Source organism: Cervus canadensis, chromosome 21 (assembly GCF_019320065.1).
Source record: "Cervus canadensis isolate Bull #8, Minnesota chromosome 21, ASM1932006v1, whole genome shotgun sequence".
In the NCBI taxonomy this organism is placed as follows: Eukaryota; Metazoa; Chordata; class Mammalia; order Artiodactyla; family Cervidae; genus Cervus; species Cervus canadensis.
Genome location: NC_057406.1, coordinates 2,902,623 through 2,921,343, shown reverse-complemented (window position 1 = coordinate 2,921,343; position 18,721 = coordinate 2,902,623). Strand labels below are relative to the sequence as shown.

General features: G+C 55.3%; 1 protein-coding gene across 2 annotated transcripts in view; it reads left to right on the top strand.

The window, feature by feature from the left end:
• TBC1D22A (TBC1 domain family member 22A) overlaps positions 1–18,721 on the top strand; it is a 259,325-nt gene that overhangs the window by 88,541 nt on the left and 152,063 nt on the right. For both annotated transcript variants that reach the window (XM_043439879.1, XM_043439878.1), the window contains 2 exons: positions 10,362–10,490; positions 13,673–13,735. In XM_043439879.1, coding sequence (XP_043295814.1) covers positions 10,362–10,490; positions 13,673–13,735 — 192 coding nt within the window. The remainder of the gene's footprint in view (positions 1–10,361; positions 10,491–13,672; positions 13,736–18,721) is intronic.

Genomic DNA, 18,721 nt, shown 5'->3' with positions numbered 1-18,721 from the left:
CAGACCTGCTGCAATTGCTAATGTTTTTGTTCGGTGTTTTTTTTATTTTAAGCATTTGTATCTGGTTTTCCCAACGTCCTCTAAGAGAGGCTACAGGCTTTCCAGGCCGCATTTTAGGAGGTTTGCATGAAAACACCTTTCCGGGGTCTCTGTGGAGGTCTTGCGTTTGTGAAGGCTGTGCTCCTCCTGGTGGGAAGCCCTCTGTGAATTACGTCATCCCGTCCTTGTCCCTGTGGCTCCCCGCCTCTGCGGGTCTTGGTTAGACACCCTCCCCTGCTGCCCAGTGACTGCCTGGGAGGAAGAGCCACCTGGGGGCAGGGGGCAGGGGGCAGGGGGCAGAGGGCAACGTGAGATTGGCTCGGCAGGTCTGAGGTGGGGTGGGTCTGTGACCAGCAGCGCTGGGGTGCAAGTGACGGAGTCTGGGCTTCTCAGACATTTATTCACGCCACCACCGCTGATTACAGGGGCCCTTGCCCATCACCTCATGGGAAATAGATGGGGAGACAGTGGAAACAGTGTCAGACTTTATTTTTTGGGGCTCCAAAATCACTGCGGATGGTGATTGCAGCCATGAAATTAAAAGACGCTTACTCCTTGGAAGGAAAGTTATGACCAACCTAGACAGCATATTAAAAAGCAGAGACATTACTTTGCCAACAAAGGTCCTTCTGGTCAAGGCTATGATTTTTCCAGTTGTCATGTATGGATGTGAGAGTTGGACTGTGAGGAAAGCTGAGTGCCGAAAAATTGATGCTTTTGAACTGTGGTGTTGGAGAAGACTCTTGAGAGTCCCTTGGACTGCAAGGAGATCCAACCAGTCCATCCTAAAGGAGATCAGTCCTGGGTGTTCATTGGAAGGACTGATGCTGAAGCTGAAACTCCAGTACTTTGGCCACCTGATGCAAAGAGTTGACTCATTGGAAAAGACCCTGATGCTGGGAGGGATTGGGGGCAGGAGGAGAAGGGGACGACAGAGGATGAGATGGTTGGATGACATAACCAACTCGATGGGCATGAGTTTGAGTAAACTCCGAGAGTTGGTGATGGACAGGAAGGCCTGGCGTGCTGCGATTTATGGGGTTGCAAAGAGTCGGACACGACTGAGCAACTGAACTGAACTGAACTGTCCAGAGGCGGAGGGGAGCCGGACTCCAGCGCACCACAGTGGGGGCCTTGGGGCTGGTCAGGGGTGCAGCGGGATTTGATCTGGGGACCACAGACCGTGGGGTGCGTGGGCCTCACCTGCGGCCCCAGTGGGCGAGAGGGGGACGACACTCTTGGGCATGTGTCTGGGGTCTTCACCCTCGGGGTCTGAAAGCAGAGGTGGGCTGGGGTGGAGGAAGAGGGCAGAGGTGGCTAGGGCAATTCTCGCTGTCTTCGACTTGCGTTGATGGATGAGTTAAAAAAAAAAAGGCGTTGGGGACAGTGAGCAGAGCCCGTCCCTCCAAAGGTGGGCCACCAGCGGGGATGGCACTCCAGGGCTTCCTGGAGAAGGTGGGGTTCCTCTGGCCATCTCTAAGGGCGTGTCGGGGTTCCCTGGGTGAGCGACATGGGCGGGCATGTGACCCGGGGGAGGCAGAGAGTCAACACCCAGGCTCCCCAGGAACCGGCGGGTCAGCTGACCCCTTGGCGGGGGAGGGGATGGGAGGTGGGAGGATGGGGTGGGGAGCCCAGGTGCCCGGGGCTGGGCCGCCTCCTGAAGGTCTGCCGTGAGGCGCGAGGGCAGGGGTGGGGGGCTGCAGGGTGAAGCCCGGCGCCCCGGGGGCAGGGGGGCGGAACTGCTGCTTGGCTCCTCCCTCCTCCCCTTGTTCGTTCAGCCTGCCCGAGCTCTTCCCGGAGCGCGGTCTGGCGCCGGGAAAGCAAAAGCAGGGAAGGGAAACGACCACGTCCCCGAGGCTCCTGGGGCCCTCTGAGAAGGAGGGAGCCCCTGCCCTCTGCACCCCCTGGGCCCAGGGCGGAGCTGGGCCCCTGAAGACAGAGCACCTGTCCTCCCCGCGCGCCGCTGTCCCTGCGTCTCTTCCTCTGCCTTTTCACTTGTTCTGCAAGCGTTTATCAAGTGTTGGCCGTGTGCCGTCCCATGCACGTGTGAGATTCCTGCGGAAGCAGTGGTCCGCGCCCCTTGGAAGGCGTAGGAGCTGGGATGGGCGGGACACAGTTTCCACCGAGCGCCTGCCCCAGGCTGGGGGGAGGGGGCGGGGGTGGGCGCGGCCGGGGCAGGTGGGCTCCGGCCCCCTCTCGACCTGCGGCTTTCCATTCTGGGTCCACACTCGTGTTCCCTCGGGAGCTTGGGAATTGCTGCCATCTGCATTCCCCCGGGGTGTTCAGGCGCGCCCAGGGTGGGGACCGCTGCTCTAGGACGCTCCGGCCCCCCGTGGGACAGGGCAGGGCAGGGCACCCCCGAGCCGGCTGGGAGACGGGGCATCGAGGGCAGCTCCCCTGGGCGGAGGTGCTGGGAGGGTGCGGCTGGGCCTGACTCAGCCGCAGCTGAGGGGCGGGTGTCGGTAAGAGTTTATGCTCAGTCGAGTGTGTGCTCAGTCCCGTTTAGGAAGACCACCAACTTGTGTGATTTGTTCAGGATCCGTCATTAACACAATACAATCCCGGTGGCTTGTGGACTTGCTTAACGGATGAGTAGGAGATGCCATGTTAATGAAGAAAGATGGAAGCTGGTCTCTGGTCACTCAGGAGAGCTAACCCGTGCCCCAGCGGCAAACCACCGCTGACGCCATCTAACGCCGGAATTCCATGCACGTGGTGCAGAAACTTTAAAAAATCAGACACTGTGGACACTGCTTTCCTTCAAATAGATAGTCAACAGGGACCTGCTGCATGGCGCAGGGAACCCTACTCAATATTCTGTAATAATCTGAGTGGGAAAAGAGCTTGGAACCAGAACGGGGGATACACGCATATGTGTAACTGAAGCACGTCACTGTAAAAGCTGAAACTAACGCGACGTTGTTAATCAAGTATCCTCCAACGTGAAACAAAAATTTAAAAATTAATGCTCTAGAAAATTACATTTTTGGCTCTTCTAAAAAAGCATTTCAGAAATATCTAACAAAAAGTAAGCACTTGCCGTTCATGGCGGTCAGAATGGTTGGAAATGATGAGTGAAGCTCTTGTACATGTTTCCTTCTTTGTGTTTATCTAGGTGAGTTTGCACGTGAACCCAGGGGGAGGGAGCAACTTGATGTTTGTGTCACCGGGACAGTTCTGATATAAGTATATGCATGCATTGTTTTACATTTATGATTAGTGTTTTTATAGCATGCTAATACAGCAATTAAATTTTCTGTAGTTCTGTCATTTAAAATTCATTGCATACTTGAATATATTTCATTTGCATAATTTCCCGTCTTGCTTAATTATCTGGAGGCCGCAACTTGCGTGTGTGTGTTTTCCTTTAGGAAGGGGAGCGTCCGGAGGCTGTGTGGGCTCGCTTATTGCCCGCGTCCCCGCTTCGATGCCCTTGCCTTTCAGAACTTCTGTCTCTGTTCTTTAGTTAACATTCAAGGGTGGCGAGAATTTCTGGGTCCTCGTTCCCGTTCAGTTAGAATGCTCTGGCGGTGCCGCAGGTGGTCTGTGTCAGGCTGTCCCCTCCAGCCACAGCCGATGCCCCCCGTGGCGGCCCCAGCGCCCTAACCTGGCCGCTGCATGCGCGTCCACGCCGTCTCGGGCTTGCCCAGGGCTCCCTGCAGCTGTCAGCTGTGTCAGGGCGTCTGTCCTCTGCCTCTCCACCTCCATCCGCTCCTCCGTCTCCAGACCCAGCCCAGAGGAGGACGCCAGTCCATCCCTGTTCAGTTGCTCGGTCGTGTCCGACTCCGCGACCCCGTGGACTGTAGCCCGCCCGGCTCCTCTGTCCATGGGATTTCCCAGGCAAGAATACTGGAGTGGGTTGCCATGTCCTCCTCCAGGGGCTCTTCCCAGGGCAGGGATCAAGCTCATGTCTCCTGCATTGGCAGGTATATTCTTTACCCCCGAGCCCCCTGCTTCTCATGAATTAGCTCAGACACGACCTCCTAGCCTCCTGGGTGGGGACCCTTCTTCGGGTGTGACAGTGTCATCCCAGATCTGTTGACCTCATGCCTTCATCCACCAAGTATCTGTGGCGTATCGGCTGTGCCAGGGATGTTTGTGAACAGAGGGGGTGACGATTCCTGCGTGCTGGAGCTGGCATGCCAGTGAGAGGAGCTGGCAGTAAATGCAGCGAGTAAATTTCACAGCATCTTGGAAGGGCTGATGTTACAGAACAAAACAGGAGCAAAATAGGAGGGGTCCCCAGGGCCGGGCTGGTGGCTGGGGCGGCGACCTGGGGGCCAGAACTTGTGGGAGGGGAGGGACGGGGCCTTCAGGGTCTTGGTCCCACCCAGGTCCATGGGCTCCTTGGAGAGGGCGGCACCGACTCCAGCCATCGGGACGCTGTGCAGACCAGGCAGCCCCGCAACCCTCTCTGACGAAGAGGAGGGTAGGCGCAGTGCCTAGATGTGTCCCTCGGCCCCGGGGCTGGGAGGAGGGTGGGTGCTGGGCAGGTGCTCCTGTGGAAGGGCCGCGGCGCCCGCGCCTGGAGCCCAGACCCCGGAGGCTGGGAGCCGGCCCTGCAGAGGCGGAGGCGGTGGCTTCATGGGGCGGCACCGCCTCTTGTGGCTCTGCAGCCGCCCGGCTCTGCCCGCGTCGCTGAGAGATTCTCCTGTGATGAGGGGTGTGGCTGTGTTCCTGGAGAGGTTCCCTGCAGGCTGGATGTGGCCTGTGACTGGTGGTCTGCCGGCCCACGATGCCGGGGACGGGGCCCAGGGTGGAGGGAGCTCAGAGGGGCCTTGAGCCTTGGGGGTGCCAGGCGGGGGAAGGGAGAGCATCCCGGGCTGAGAGGTGGGCAGGGCCAGGCCGGCGGGAGCAGGCGGTGCCGGTGCCGGGTGGCCTGGTCTCCAGGGGGAGGCGGGGCCTGGTCCCCAAGCAGCTCCGGTGGAGGGGGTGCTTGGAGGGGTGGGGCTCGGGTGGGCCCGCTTTGCCTCCCGCCCTCCACCAGGTTTGTGTGCGGCAGGACCCCCGGCGAGGAGCTGTCCCTCCCTTTCCTTACCTGGGGCTGTGGCTCGTGGTCACTGTCCAGGAGGTGACAGGGGCTTGGCATGGCTGCACGGCCCGCCTGGGCCTGGTGGATGCCTGGGCTCCAGATGGGGTCTCTGAAGCTGTGACTGCCCCCCACCCCGACCCCCGTAACTTCATGCCTTCGGCGGGGCCGGGCTGGGGGCTGGGCGGGAGGAGGGCTCTGGGTGGTTTCGGGTGATGCTGGCTGAAGGGGGCGGGGTCTGAGCCGCTTAGGTGGGCGCTTTACCAGCTGGTAAGAAGGCGCTGGAGGCGGCCCGCCTCTCCAGTCCACGCTGGGGGCTGGTGGTGGTTTTTGTCGCTGGTGTAAGTGTGTGAAGCGGTCTGCTGTTTGGAATACAAGAGCCTCATTTGACCAGAAAATGGAGGCGGGTGGGACCAGCGGCCGCTCCTGCCCTCAGTGATGGGGCCGCCCGCTGCTGGCTCGCAGGGATCTGTCAGCTGGACCCGCCGCTGCTCTGGGAATAGAAGTGCCCCTTTCTGATGGATTGTAATTAATTGAAGGCGGTTTAGGACGACTGTTCTTCAGGGGGCTCCTCCTCACTGCTAGAGAAGGTGGAGGGCGGGCGACACCTGTGACAAGCCTGCTGGGGTGTAAATTGCTACACCTCCTGGCAGGGTCACTTGGAAAAAAAGCATCAAGAGCCTTAAATATATCCTGTGTCCCATTGAGCTGACAATGCACTTGTAGACATTTTACTCCAGGAAAAATCAGACATTGCTCAGCTCCACGTATTTTAGAGTACTGGACAATTGAAAATATTCAGAATGTTCAGAAATCGAGGAAAGGTTAAACAGAAATATGTGATAAAGACATTCATACAGTGGAAGGCCATGTAGTCTTGGGGACCAGTGCTCACAGGGCAGGGCCTGTTAAGCTTTTTCTGTGAAGGGCTGGTTGGAAAGTACCCGAGCGTGTGTTCAGTGGGTCGCGTGGTCGCCTTCCGACTCCTCAGCTCTGCCTCAGTCGTGTGCAAACAGCCACACACGTGGGCAAACAGGTGTGGCTTCGTGCCCCCGATGTCCTGGTTACAGAAATGGGCTGTGGGCTGGCGTCTGCCGAGCCCCGCATTAGAACAAAGCGTTATGTCAGTGGGAGCCAGGGTCGAGGTACATAAGAACAGAATGTTGGAGAGGAAATTTCCTTAAAAAGGCCGTGGAAAGGACTAGTCATTAAAAGTAAATTGGGCTTCGTTCAGGTTAGGAGCTTCTGTTCATCAAAAGACGTCATTAATGGGCGAAGAGCCACGGGTGGGAGGAGGCGATGTTTAGTGCAGGCCTGCCGTGCAGACGGTGCAGCAGGCGCCTGTGAATCAGGAGGGAGGCGGGCCGCCTACCAGGAGGGGAAGGGCTGCCCATGGGTGAGGATGCACACGGCCTCCCGCAGGCCCCTGGAGAGGCAGCTGAGGCCTGCAAGCTGATGGATACTTCTGTGAGCCCGTCAGCACGGCTGCAAGGAAAAGGTGGTGGTGCCCGGTGTTGGGAAGAATGGAGGCCAGTGGGTACTTCTCACGGGAGTGTAGTCACTTGAGAAATTCTTCAGCAAAACCTGTCAAAGGTACGCCCACCTTTGCTCCCCGGTATACACATAACAAAATGGATGTTGCATGCTGTAAAAGGCAGGCATGAGAACGTTTATTGCAGAAACCTGGTCACTACCCAAATGTCCGTTAACAGAATGGATTTTGTACATGGCGATGTTATGCGACAGTGAAAATTAACTACTGTTTCATGTTATAGAACGAATGAATTTTTCAAATGTAACACTGAGTTTAAGCAATGAGGCAGAAAAGAAAAAGATTCCGTGTGTGTGAAGTGTAGAAACCTGATAGGCAAAACCTATCAGGTGTCAGGAGTCAGGGAAGACCTCTGACAGTAGGTCAGGAGCAAGGGTCAGTGACTGGGAGGTCCCCAGGGTGCCCTGAGATGTGTTCATTTTGTGATCATTCACACACATATTTGGGCAACGTGTGCACACACACGTTATATTTCACTACATGTTTATTAAAGAGTTTAAGTGATGTGATCCAAATGTGTTAGAACGAATGTGTGTGAGTGTGTAGTTTATGATCCAGAACAGATGCTAAGTGGTGCCTAAAGGGGGATAAAGGGCATGTGTGTGCTCACACAGCTGAGAAGGGGCGGCTGGACTTAGGCTGACTTCGTCCTCAAGGCTGAGCACAGCTGTCCTTGAGTCAGCTCCTTATGGTGGATCTGCTGCTCCTGGTTCTCCCTCATGGTCCCAGGATGGCTGCCACAGCTCCAGACTGTGCACATTCTTTTTGATTCACAAGCAGCAGCAGAGAACGCCCTGTACCTGGCTTTTGTGCCTGCTTCTGGTTCCCCCTTCTTCCCCAAGCCTGTCGGTCACTGCAGCTGGTGGGATGGTGGGGCATGTTGGCCCATCAAGGCTTGTCCTGAAGGAAGGGGATTACGCACCCTGAAGGAGGAGCCTCAGAAGTGGGACCCAGAGGCTCTTCAGGGCGCTGTTTGGCAAAGGATGCACAGATGTTTAATAGCAAACACGACGACGTCCACTGTGGACGTGGAGATGCCCTAAAGAGCGGGCGGCACCGCTGCTGTGTTTGTTCACTTGTCCACTGTTAGGCGGAATCACTCACTGCAAGTCTAGGTGCCTGCTGGGGACCGGTGCAGTGACTCTCATGCCAGGTGCTGCTGGGGGGCTGTGTGAGCGGGCCCCGCTCGGGCCACTTCCACCCCCCTGGGGAAGTGACCAGTGAAGGGATGCCCGAGGGATGAGGAGGGACACACAGGGGGTAAGCTTTGGAACGTCTAGGAGAAAAGCAAGGAGAAAATCCCTCTTGTGCAGGACACAGGAACCGCTAAATATAAATATAAAAGGAAAACTTGGTCCTTTGGACTTCGTGAACATCTAAAACTGCTATTGTTTAAGACATTAAAAGGCTCGCCACAGCCTAGGAGAATATAATCAGAGTGCATATATTTGACAAAAGACTTGCATCTCGAATGTATACAGCACTCATAAAACTCAGTAAAGAAAACAAGCAACTGGTTAAAGAAAACGGGCGAAGGATTTGAACAGACGCTTCATCAGAGAAGAGAAGCAGTGGCAGAGGGTCTGTGGAAAGATGCTGATCGTGAATCATTCGGGAAATGAAGTAAAAGCCCTTGACAAGGACTGATGTCTAGGGATGGACAACGCTCTAAGGTCCTCAGACCTTGTTAGTTAGTATGGAAAATGGTACCATCCTTCTGGGAAAAGACCCGGCAGTTTCTGAGAAAATTAAGCATACACCTACTTTATGACCCAGTTACCCAGGAGAAATCAAGTGTGTATCATAAAAGCCTTGTACAAGAATATTTATAGCAGTCGTTATTTAAAATAACCCCAAACTAGAAACAACTCAAATGATCAGCAAAGAGTGAGTGGCTTCACCGACTGGTTTAACCATACCTTGGAAATTCCACTCAGGGAGAAAGTGGGGGGGAGCCACTGCTGGTTTCGGAAAGAACCTCCGGAGACAGTGGTCTATCACATGGAGTCTGTCTTTCTCCTTCTGGCTTCACTTTCAGTATGATAACCTCTAGTGGCATCCGTGTTGCCGCAAATGGCATTCTTTCATTCTTTTTTATGGCTGAGTAATATTCCATTATTCGTGTGTGTGTGTGTGTGTGTGTGTGTGTGTGTGTGTGTGTGTATACACACATATATGACATCTTCTTTATCCATTCATCTGTTGACGTCTAAAATATGGCACAAATGAACTTATCTATGAGACAGAAACAGACCCACAGACATAGAGATCAGACTTGGGGTTGCCGGGGGGATGGGGGAGGGAGGGAGGGGGAAGGACGGGGCGTTGGGGGTTGGTGGATGCAAACGGTTACATTTAGAATGAGTAAACAACAAGGTCCTGCTGTAGACCACGGGAACTGTATCCCACCTCCTGGGATAAACTGCAATGGGAAAGAGTATAAAAGAAGACTGTGTGTCTGTGTGTAGCGGGGTCACTTTGCGGTACAGAGACTGGCACAGCATTGCAATCAGCGGCATTTCAGTTAGACAGAAAGACAGCGCGCTGGGTGAGGGCAGCCTTGCTCCCGGGCTCAGGTCCCCGCGGTTCCATCTCCCTGCGGCTCTGGGGTGGCAGCCGAGATGCGTGGGGAAGAGGGAGTGACTCCCCGCTCCTCCTGGCCGAGGGGGGCGCCGGGACGGCCTCGGGGTGACGGTGAGCTCCGATCTTCACGGGGCAGTCGTCGCACAGCTGTGCGCCTTTGTCCCCCGTCACGGAACCGCTCACGTGAAGCAGGAACCTTCTGTCCTGGGTGTGGTGCGGCAGTAGTGCTGGCTGGAGAAGTGGAAAATGGCAGACAGCTGTCTGGGCTCTTCGCGGCCGCCCTTCGCTGCCTGACCCTCGCTGAGTCTGGACCGGGACTGCGGCTGCCAAGATCCAGGAGTCTTTGGAGAGAGGAGAAAACGCACACGTGTGCGTACACAGACACAGGGACACACACGTGTCTGTATGCGTGTATGTGTCCGTGGACACACGTGTAAGCACACACGTGCATAGTTGTCGGGCCTGCAGGCGCCTGACCTGTCCGTGCTGTACGAGGCACGCCCAGACGGGGTTTCGTCTCTCGGCCAGCCCGCCGCCGGGCGCCCGCCCGTCTCTGCGTGGCCGCGGGTGAAGCTTCTTCACCCCCGGGGAGGCTGCGGTGCCCGCGCGCAGACCCCTGGGGAGCACGGGCGGGGCTGCGGCTCCCGAGGGCTCAGCTCGCTGCTTTTCACTTATGTCCCTTTTCCCAAGACTTGTTTGTCCTCCCCTCTGTATCGCGTTTCAGAGCACCATGCTCATTTCAAGATGTGAGCCTTTTGGGAATTCCCTGGTTCAGTTGTTGAGACTCTGTGCTTCCACTGCAGGGGGCACGGGCTTCATCCCCGATCGGGAAACTATCAGTAAGATCCCAAATGTGATGCAGCATGGTCAGAAAAAACATAATGCAATTTTTAAAAAAAGAAAAGATGTGAGTCTTTTGACTAGACTTCTCACAGAGGCTCCGTGAGTCGGCGTTGCTGCTCAGTTGCTAAGGCGTGTCCGACTCTTTGCGACCCCGTGGACGCAGCATGCCAGGCTCCCCTGTCTCCCAGAGTTTGCTCAAACTCATGTCCATTCAGTCGGTGATGCCATCCATGAGTTACTGTTAACCATATATACTTACTTATTCCACGAGTTACTCTTAACCCTATATTCTTTTTGTGTTTTTTTCTCACATAGGGTTACCTTCCTGCCAATGTAGACCGAAGACCAGCCACTCTCCAAAGAAAACAGAAAGAATATTTTGCTTTTATTGATCACTATTACGATTCCAGGAATGATGAGGTTCACCAGGATACCTATAGACAGGTGGGAACACATCTTCTCTTTTCTTGTTACTCGAAGTTCTTTCATTTGGTGACGTTTCTCTTGTTGGTGGAAGGCCCCTGGTTGGGTCACAGACCTTTATTTTCTAGTAAATAAGTAAATGTGAAACCTGATAAAGGTGAATTGCCCCTAATAGTGGCAACTTGGGCATTTCCCGTTCCTGTTACAAGAGTGGGAAGGTATTTTCATTGGAGCCACAGAACAGAGAGCCCGGAGCCCTGGGTGGAGAGTGTCCTGTGACCTGAAGGTCACAGGTGGACATCCCTCTGGGTCAGGTCAGAGGAGTGAGTCCCCGGGCCCCCGGGCGCTGTCCTCTGCTGCCTTCAGGGGCGTGGTTTATGTTGAGAGCCGTGCTGCTCAGCTTGGCTCTGGAGGGACGCAGTTCCGTCCACGGTGGAGGTGTAGCCAGCTTGTCATTTAGCTATTTAGTTTAATACAAAATGGGTATAATTATGGCCTCTTGAATAGTCAGTTGACAGACGGTGTGCATAATGGGAAAAACACTTAAAATTGATTGACGGTTCACCGCGCATCCAGGATTTGCTGTTGAAATCGCTGGAGGCCTCCCTAACTCTCATTGTCTTTGTACCGTGTGAGAATTCAGAACGGTCTGCGCCGCCGTTCAACAGGAAGGCGGTTAGGGCTTGGCAGCCCTGCCCCACGTTCTGAGATGAGCGTCTGGTTTTCCCGAGGCGTGTCAGAGGGAGTGTGACCTCTGACAAACTCGGCCTCTGGGTGCAGGAGCCTTGCTGAGTTTTCCGCTCAGACGCGGACGCCCAGGTCTTGTCAGTGTGGCGCAGTGCCGCCAAGAGGTCCCGAGACAGGCCTTCCCGCTGCCTGATCATCACAGGTCCTTTAAGTTAAGTAGGTTCTGGGACAGCACTTTCCCCACAGGGGAACCTTGACAGCCCTAGAGGAAGAGTGACTCTTGGTGGGGGCAGGGAGGGGGCGGGGACCGAACCGAGTTCTGATGCAGCCTGCATGTGGATCGGGTCAGCGAGATGCCGGCTTACCTGGCTGTTTTTCCACTCTGCTGGCTTTCATGAGTGGGTACATTTATTACTGTTTTGCCTGTGTTTTTGCCATGTTTTTATTGCAGAAAAAGACGTCCACAGGATGACACCAGCGTCTGTCTGCGGGATTTACCGGGCTGTGTTCTGTTATGAATTTCTTAAGGGAAAGTTAATTAAAGACGGGTTGCATGCATCTTTAGTCAGTTACTGTGATAGGTAATAAAAAGCCCCCCTGTTACCGTGAGTCCCCCGAATGTTTCTACGTTCGTGTCAGTATGACCGAGCAGAGGGTTCGCTGCTGGGGCCTGCCTGCCCTGGGCCGAGTGCGCCTGCCTCTTGGAGGTGGACCCTGGGCCGTTCTGCATGGCCGTGTCAGGCGCTTCTGTTAGGTCAAGATGGAGCCGGCCCGGCTCTGGGGCTTGGGCACCCTGGTCTCCGCTCCCTGCTGCCCACTCTCGAGGATTGACCCATGAGCTGACCTTGGCCGCCTGTCTGCCCGCGGGCCTGGCCCCGCACAGCCCTGGGCAGCCAGGACCTCGTCTGCTTCCCGCCCTCTCTTGCCCTCTGTTCTCTCGGTTTCTGTTCACCCTGTGGGTGAAGCTGTCACGTTCAAAGCATGAAGAGTCGGTCCCAGCTCACCCGGCGTGTCTTCCCCGCCCTGCGGGTTCTGAGGACGTCGTGGCCGCCCCAGCCGGCCCAGTCCTGTGTGTGGGGGCAGGGCGTGCTGAGCTGGTGCTGGGGTGCACTGCCCTGCCCCCAGCCAGCACGTGGCGGGCAGCTCCTCTGGTAGAGAGGTTGTGCTGGCCCCTGGCGTGCCCCGTGGCTCTGATGGCGCGGGGTCAGTGCTCTGAGCTGGCCTTGGCGGACACCCTGGTCACGGGTGGGGTCTGGAGGGTTCTGGTCTCCTGCATGTGGCCAGCCGCAGGGCTCCGGCTCCAGCAGACTGTAGTCCTCGTCTTCGGGGTCTTCTTCCCAAACCAGGGGTGCCTGTGCATCTCGGCATTTAGATCCCTCCCCGCGTTGCTCAGCGGGTCTGAGTCAGGTCGTTTCTTGTCTTCCTCTGATGCCGTCTCCTTTCCAACTTTCCATATCGCCTTGTAGTCCCTGCTCCCGGAACTCGCTAGTCTGCTGGCCCCTGACCCCAGCCCAGTTCTCACCCTGGGCAGTCTCACTGCCTCCCTTGGGATCACCGATGGGCAACTGGTTTCTGGGTTCTCACCTGAGGGGAGAGTCCAGGGTGGGCCCCGAGAGTGGGAGCAGCTCCCCGGTCAGAGGCGTGCAGCTCTGGGGCCATGCATCCCCCAGCAGCCCTCCAAGCCGTGGGGCGGGGCTTTGACGGGCAGGACTCAGAGCCCGCTGGGGTGGCCAAGGCCACGGTGCTGGCAAGGCGGTGAGGAGACCCAGGCCCCGTGGGTCTCAGGACCCTTGTGGTCACGGGCAAGGACGGGCGTGGACCTGCATCGCAGCCCCCTCCCCACGGCATCACGACGCCCGCCTTCCCTCCGCCTGTGTGGCCATGTGCCTGGGTGAATGGGGATGGCAGTAGCGTCGGCTGCCGTGGGGCATTCACGCGGGGTGCTGGGCGCCCTGAGCAGGCTTACGGGAGCCAGAGGGACCGCTGCGTGGTGCACGCTCTGCGATGCCTCTCCTGTCAGACGGCGGTCAGGAGGGGCCCGCTGTTCCTCCCAGGGCTTTTGAAGTGCTGCCTCTGAGCAGTGCCCCGGATTCCCCCAAGGACTGTGTACAGCGCAGAAAACTGTGTCCCGGGTTCCAAGAAGAAGCTGTCACGGCCGAAAACTTGTACGCTATTGATGTACTCGAATTGCTCCCCGTGTCAGAGGCTGGAAATCAATGCTTACTAATTGCTATGGATCCTGTTACTAAATAGCCGAGGGCCCGCTCTGTTTCTAGTCAGCCAGCTGCCGTTACCGGGTTGGGAAGCGTGGAGCGAGGCTGTCGTGCCGGGACGGGGTGGGGGGCCAGACGGATGGAACCTGCCCCCCCGCCACAGGAGAATGCCCGCCCCAGAGAGAGCAGGCACGATCCCGAGCACACCCGCTGCTGTTACTCAGAGTCGCTGTTTTAATCATCACGCCTGCCGCGACATTTGTCAGCTTTTAAAATCCATGTGTCTTTCTCTTCTGTCTCCAGATCCACATAGACATCCCTCGAATGAGTCCCGAAGCATTGATACTTCAGCCCAAAGTGACAGAGGTAAGAGGTGGGATCTGGACGTCCTGCGGAGGAAGCCCCACGCCCGCCGTCCCAGCGGCTTTACCCATGGCGGGGGCCGGGGTGGCCCCTGGGGCAGAGTCGCCAACACGAAGCGCTCACTGTTCTTTTTATTGTGCAGACATCGGTGTGTATGAAAGAACTCAGGTGGAGCGTATGTGTGCCTGTGGTTTACACGCGTGGGCCCCCCACCCAGTGTAGGGCTGCGAACCCCACCTGAGCGTGGCCGGTCACGTGGAGGCTGCCTGCCGCTCTCAGCCGCCTCCAGGCCCCTCCCCGGGAGATGCCCGCTCTCCTGCCCTGTGTGTCCCTCCCTCTCTTCACACCTTTAATGCACGTCACGTCGCCCGGGGAGCCGCGGTCTGGAGCCGGATCATTCCTCTGTCTGTGTGGTCCGGTCTCTGCACCCTGCCTTTCTTCACCCACGTTATTTTCGCAGGTTCAGCCAACCTGTGTGTCCAGCTGTCACTCAGATATCCCACACTTTCTTGCCTTTTCCTGTTGGTGGACATTTGGGTGGGTTCCAGGTTTCGCTATGGGACCAGTGTTGCCTGGCACCTTCACCTACGGTTCTGCAGGTGCCCACTGGCAGGGCTTTCTCAGTACCATTTATGAAGAAGTAAGGTGATGACTCAACGGACATGAGTTTGAAGAAACGCCGCGGCCTGATAAAGGACAGGGGAGCCTGGCGGGCGGCAGTTCGTGGGGTCACAAAGAGTCGGACACGACTTAGCAACTTAGCAACAACAGCAAAGTGTGGCACGGTTGGGTGTCAGCCTATTAAACTTTCCAGGTGACGTTGGGATGGTCTCCTGAGGGCTGTTCCGCCTCTGCTCTCTCCGGCAGAGGGCCGGTCATCTAGTGCTCACACCCCTGCCGGCTCTGGGTGCCACCAGACCTCTCAGGGTCTCTCTCTCTGGTGACAGTGTTCATTTTCCTGTCTCTGATCACCTGTGTAGTGAGCATCTCTTCCTGTATTTGTGTGGTTCTGTGTCTCCTTCTGGGAAATGCCTGTTTCTGTCTTTGCCTGATTTCTTGTGGGTAGTTGGTCTAATTGTTTGTTGGTTGTTGCTCTTTATATATTAGGGATTCTGACTCTTTGCCACTTGGTGGGGCAGATCCCTCCTCCTGCTCTGTGGCTGGTTTCTGACACTTCCTTCTTGGTGGCTTCCTTCTTGGTCACAGTCTGAAGTTCTCAGTTGTTGTGGCTTTGAGCGTACCCATCTCCTCAGTTAGGGCTAGCTTCCTGAGGAGACATCCTGAAGTCCTTCTCCCTCCCTTATTTTCACCTCAAGGTTCTGAAGTGTTGCCGTTCACACCTGTTTTAGTTCATCGGTGTCCCGTGGCTGTGTGTGCTCCGAGGCGGGAGTCCACTGCCACTTTCTCCCTTGGTGACCGGTCTCGCTTTTCTGCCCACGTTTGCAGGGTCCCGTCTGTTCACGTCTTTTTCACATTTGCGGAGATCTGATCTCTGATTTGGCTTCCCTGCTGGCTCAGTGGTAAAGAATCCGCCTGCAACGTAGGAGACTCGGGAGATGCAGATTCGATCTCTGGGTCGGGAAAATGCCCTGGAGGAGGGCACGGCAACCCACTGCAGTATTCTTGCCCAGAGAATCCCAGGGACAGAGGAGCCTGGCGGGTCCCTAGGGTCACAGAGCTGAACACGGCAGAAGAGACTGAGGGCAAACGCAGGGACGCACGCGGGCTTGTTTGCCCCAGTGTTCAGGTTACCTTTCCTTCAGCTCACGCGTGCCTGATTCATTCAGCTTCACCAGAAGTCTCAGTGTGTGGTGGGGAGTGTACATAACTCCCCCCCGCCCCCCGCCATCCACTTTCAAAACTGAGCAGGCCGTCTTAGGCTTTACTCCTCCACGTAAGTCCCCGGGGGAGCCCACGGAGGTCCCAGAGTCAGAAGGCCGGGGTTTTCTTTTTCTTTTCAAATTGAAGGAGAGTTGAGGTGCAGTGTTGTGTATTGCGGGGTACAGTGTAGTGATCCACAGGTTTTAACCTAGTGCTCCATTGCGTTTGTCATGAAACACCGCTGTGTGCCCTGTGTTGTACAATAGACCCTGATGGCTTACTTTATACCTACGAGTCTGTTCCTGTTCAGCCCGCCCGCCCTTCCCTCTCCCCACCGGCAGCCCCTCGTTGTTATTTGTATCTGTGAGCCGGCTTCTTTTCTGTTGCATTCACTGTCGTGTTTTTTAGATTCTGCTCTTGTTTGTTCCTAACGTCTGTTTGATTTGTGATTGGAATTGCACAGAACCTATAGATCAGTTCGGGAGAACTGACATGTGTATGAAATTTAGTCTTCATTTTCATGAACATGCTAATTCCCCATTTTCTTAGACCATTCTTTAATGCCTTTCAATGAAGTTTTAGAAATTGCTCCATAAAAGGTCCCATGTATGTTTTATTAAATTTATTCTTCGTTGTCATATTGTTTGTTGCTATTATAAATGGCATCTCTTTAAAATTGAATTTTCTCATTGTTTTAAATATTTGTTTTTCATCTTGATTGCTCTAGTAAATGCAGTTTTAAATTTTGATATCTCTCGCTGTGCAGTAAGTTTGTTAAAAAAAAACACAATTATTAAAGCCAAAGTGCTTTTAGATTACAAAACACAAAAGGAGAAAATTAGTTTCCCACAGAAGTAGTCATTTTGAGGTACTTCTCTTTGATTGTCCTTTTCAATAACTGTGCTTATTGTATCTGGAAAATGAGAGATCACATATTATAACCTCGTTTTAAGGTATTTTTTTAAATGGAAAATAGAGCCTGCCATGCGACCTTTAGTTTATCTTTACCGTTATGTTTTTCCTGCCACTGGAGACTCTCTGCGTAGAGCTGAGCTTGTGGGCTCCCAGTTTCAGAGGTGGGATCCAGGCCCCGCCGGCCGGTGTCGGCTGGTGTCAGGTGTGACAGGCTGGGACCTCGATCCCCGTGGAAGCCCCTGGGCCCTGGCACTGGGCCCCCGCGGCCCCTCCCTCAGCTCCCACACGTTCCTCCTCCAGCTGCTCACTTGCGCAGGGCCCGGCCTGGGGGTGCCTGCCTGTGGGGGAACCAGGGGATGGAAGCAAGGGGCTTTAGGAAGAGTCTAGAAGTGCTGGTCTCAGTGAGAAGCGGGGAGACTCAGGTTCTGGTTTGCGGCATTGCAGGGGTTAGGCTTGGACACACTACAGCTGGTCCATGACGGTGCTGGCTGGGCCCGTTAGGACGTACATTTGCCTTAAACCGTCATGTACAAGTCTAGGGAAGACATCCAGGCGTGGAGATGCAGGGCGGTATGGTAAGTATATGTTTGTACACTTTATGAGATGCTGCCAAACCCTTTCCCCGGGTGGCCCTGCCAGTTCGCCATGTGTGAGAGGCCCAGTTGCTCCACATCCTTGTCATATGTGGTATTGCCAATCTGTTTAATTTTCAGTATTTTAAAAAACAGCTGTGTAGTGGCATCTTATGGGGTTAGAATTTGCATTTCCCTGTTGACTACGGATGTTGAGCATCTTTTCATCTACTGATTTGTCATGCTCAGATCTTCTTTGGTGAATTGTCTGTTCCATTTTTTGGCTCACTGTTTAATTGCTTTTGAAACCTTTAGCCTGCCTGTTCCCTGGCCTCCCCTAGGCCTTCTGAGTCAGACTCCTAGGGTGGACCCTGGAAGTCCCTGTTGGAAGGAAGCACAGACGGAGGTGGAGGCTGTGGACGGAGGGAGGGTCTTTGTGGGGGTAGGACCTCCTGGGGTGACCTACTGGGTGACGTCCCCAGGGACCTGGCACCCAGGGCTCGGCTGCCTTCTTGCCTTTGCCCTGCGCTTCCGCCTTGATCCATCTGATTGGACCTTCTGTCTGTCCGTTTCCTCTGCCTGCTGGGCCCAGAGCAGCCATGCACAAGTACCCGTCGCGTGAAGCCGTCTGGGGTCCTCCCTTCCTCACCTGCGACCTCAGGTGTCTGCTTCCTCTGGGCCTTCCGGAGAATGTAGCCTTGTCGGAGACGCCCCGCCCCACTTCCGTTCACACTGTGATCGTCTCGGTGCTTGGTCTCTGATCGGTTGTCTCCTCGTGGATGAGGTCTCCCTCTGCCTGAATGTCACCTCCCCGGGAGCAGTGCCGGCGCCCGTGTGCCTGGAGCCTCACGGGACTTAGGAGATTTTGTTGATGTGAGTCATCAATCACTGATGCTGAAGCTCCAATACTTTGACCACCTGATGCGAAGAACTGACTCATTTGAAAAGACCCTGATTCTGGGAAAGATTGAAGGCAGAAGGAGAAGGCGACGACAGAGGATGAGGTGGTTGGATGGCATCATCGACTCAATATGTGAATACTCCGGGAGTTGGCGATGGACAGGGAGGCCTGGCATGCTGCAGTCCGTGGGGTCGCAAAGAGTCGGACACGACTGAGCGACTGAACTGAGCTGAAGAGTAACTAATCTTTTTATCCACTGTTGTTATTTGAAAGGAAAGTTCATAACTTTCTGGCTGTCGCTCTTTTTATCTTCTGTGGAAATAACCTCAGCCTTTTACTTGGGAAAACGCGGGCTCTAACCTGAGGCCCTTTGGCTCGTGGGCTGGTGCAGGGAGCTCAGGGGAGGACCTCCTTCAGATCTCACAAGCTGGGCCTTCTCACGAGATGAGTTCATCAACTCGTGAGTTCCTTCTCCTCTAATTATTATATTATCTGCCCTCTGGCTCTCCGCTTCTTAGAGCAGTTTCACAAATTAGGGAAATAAGATGCTTTTTCCAATTAGCCACGGAGAAGTGACGTCTCATTACATTTAAACAGACACAGAGGACAATGAACGTGCAGGCCTTTAGGACCCCATCATCCACGGATGGTCCTTCCGGTTGGGGTGATGAGTTCTCCGTGGCCCCGAAGGATGGTCATTTTCTGGGAGACACGTATCCGTGGAGCACAGATGTGTTCATCTTGGACTCTTCCCCTGACTGTGAGCTTTCTGCAGACAGG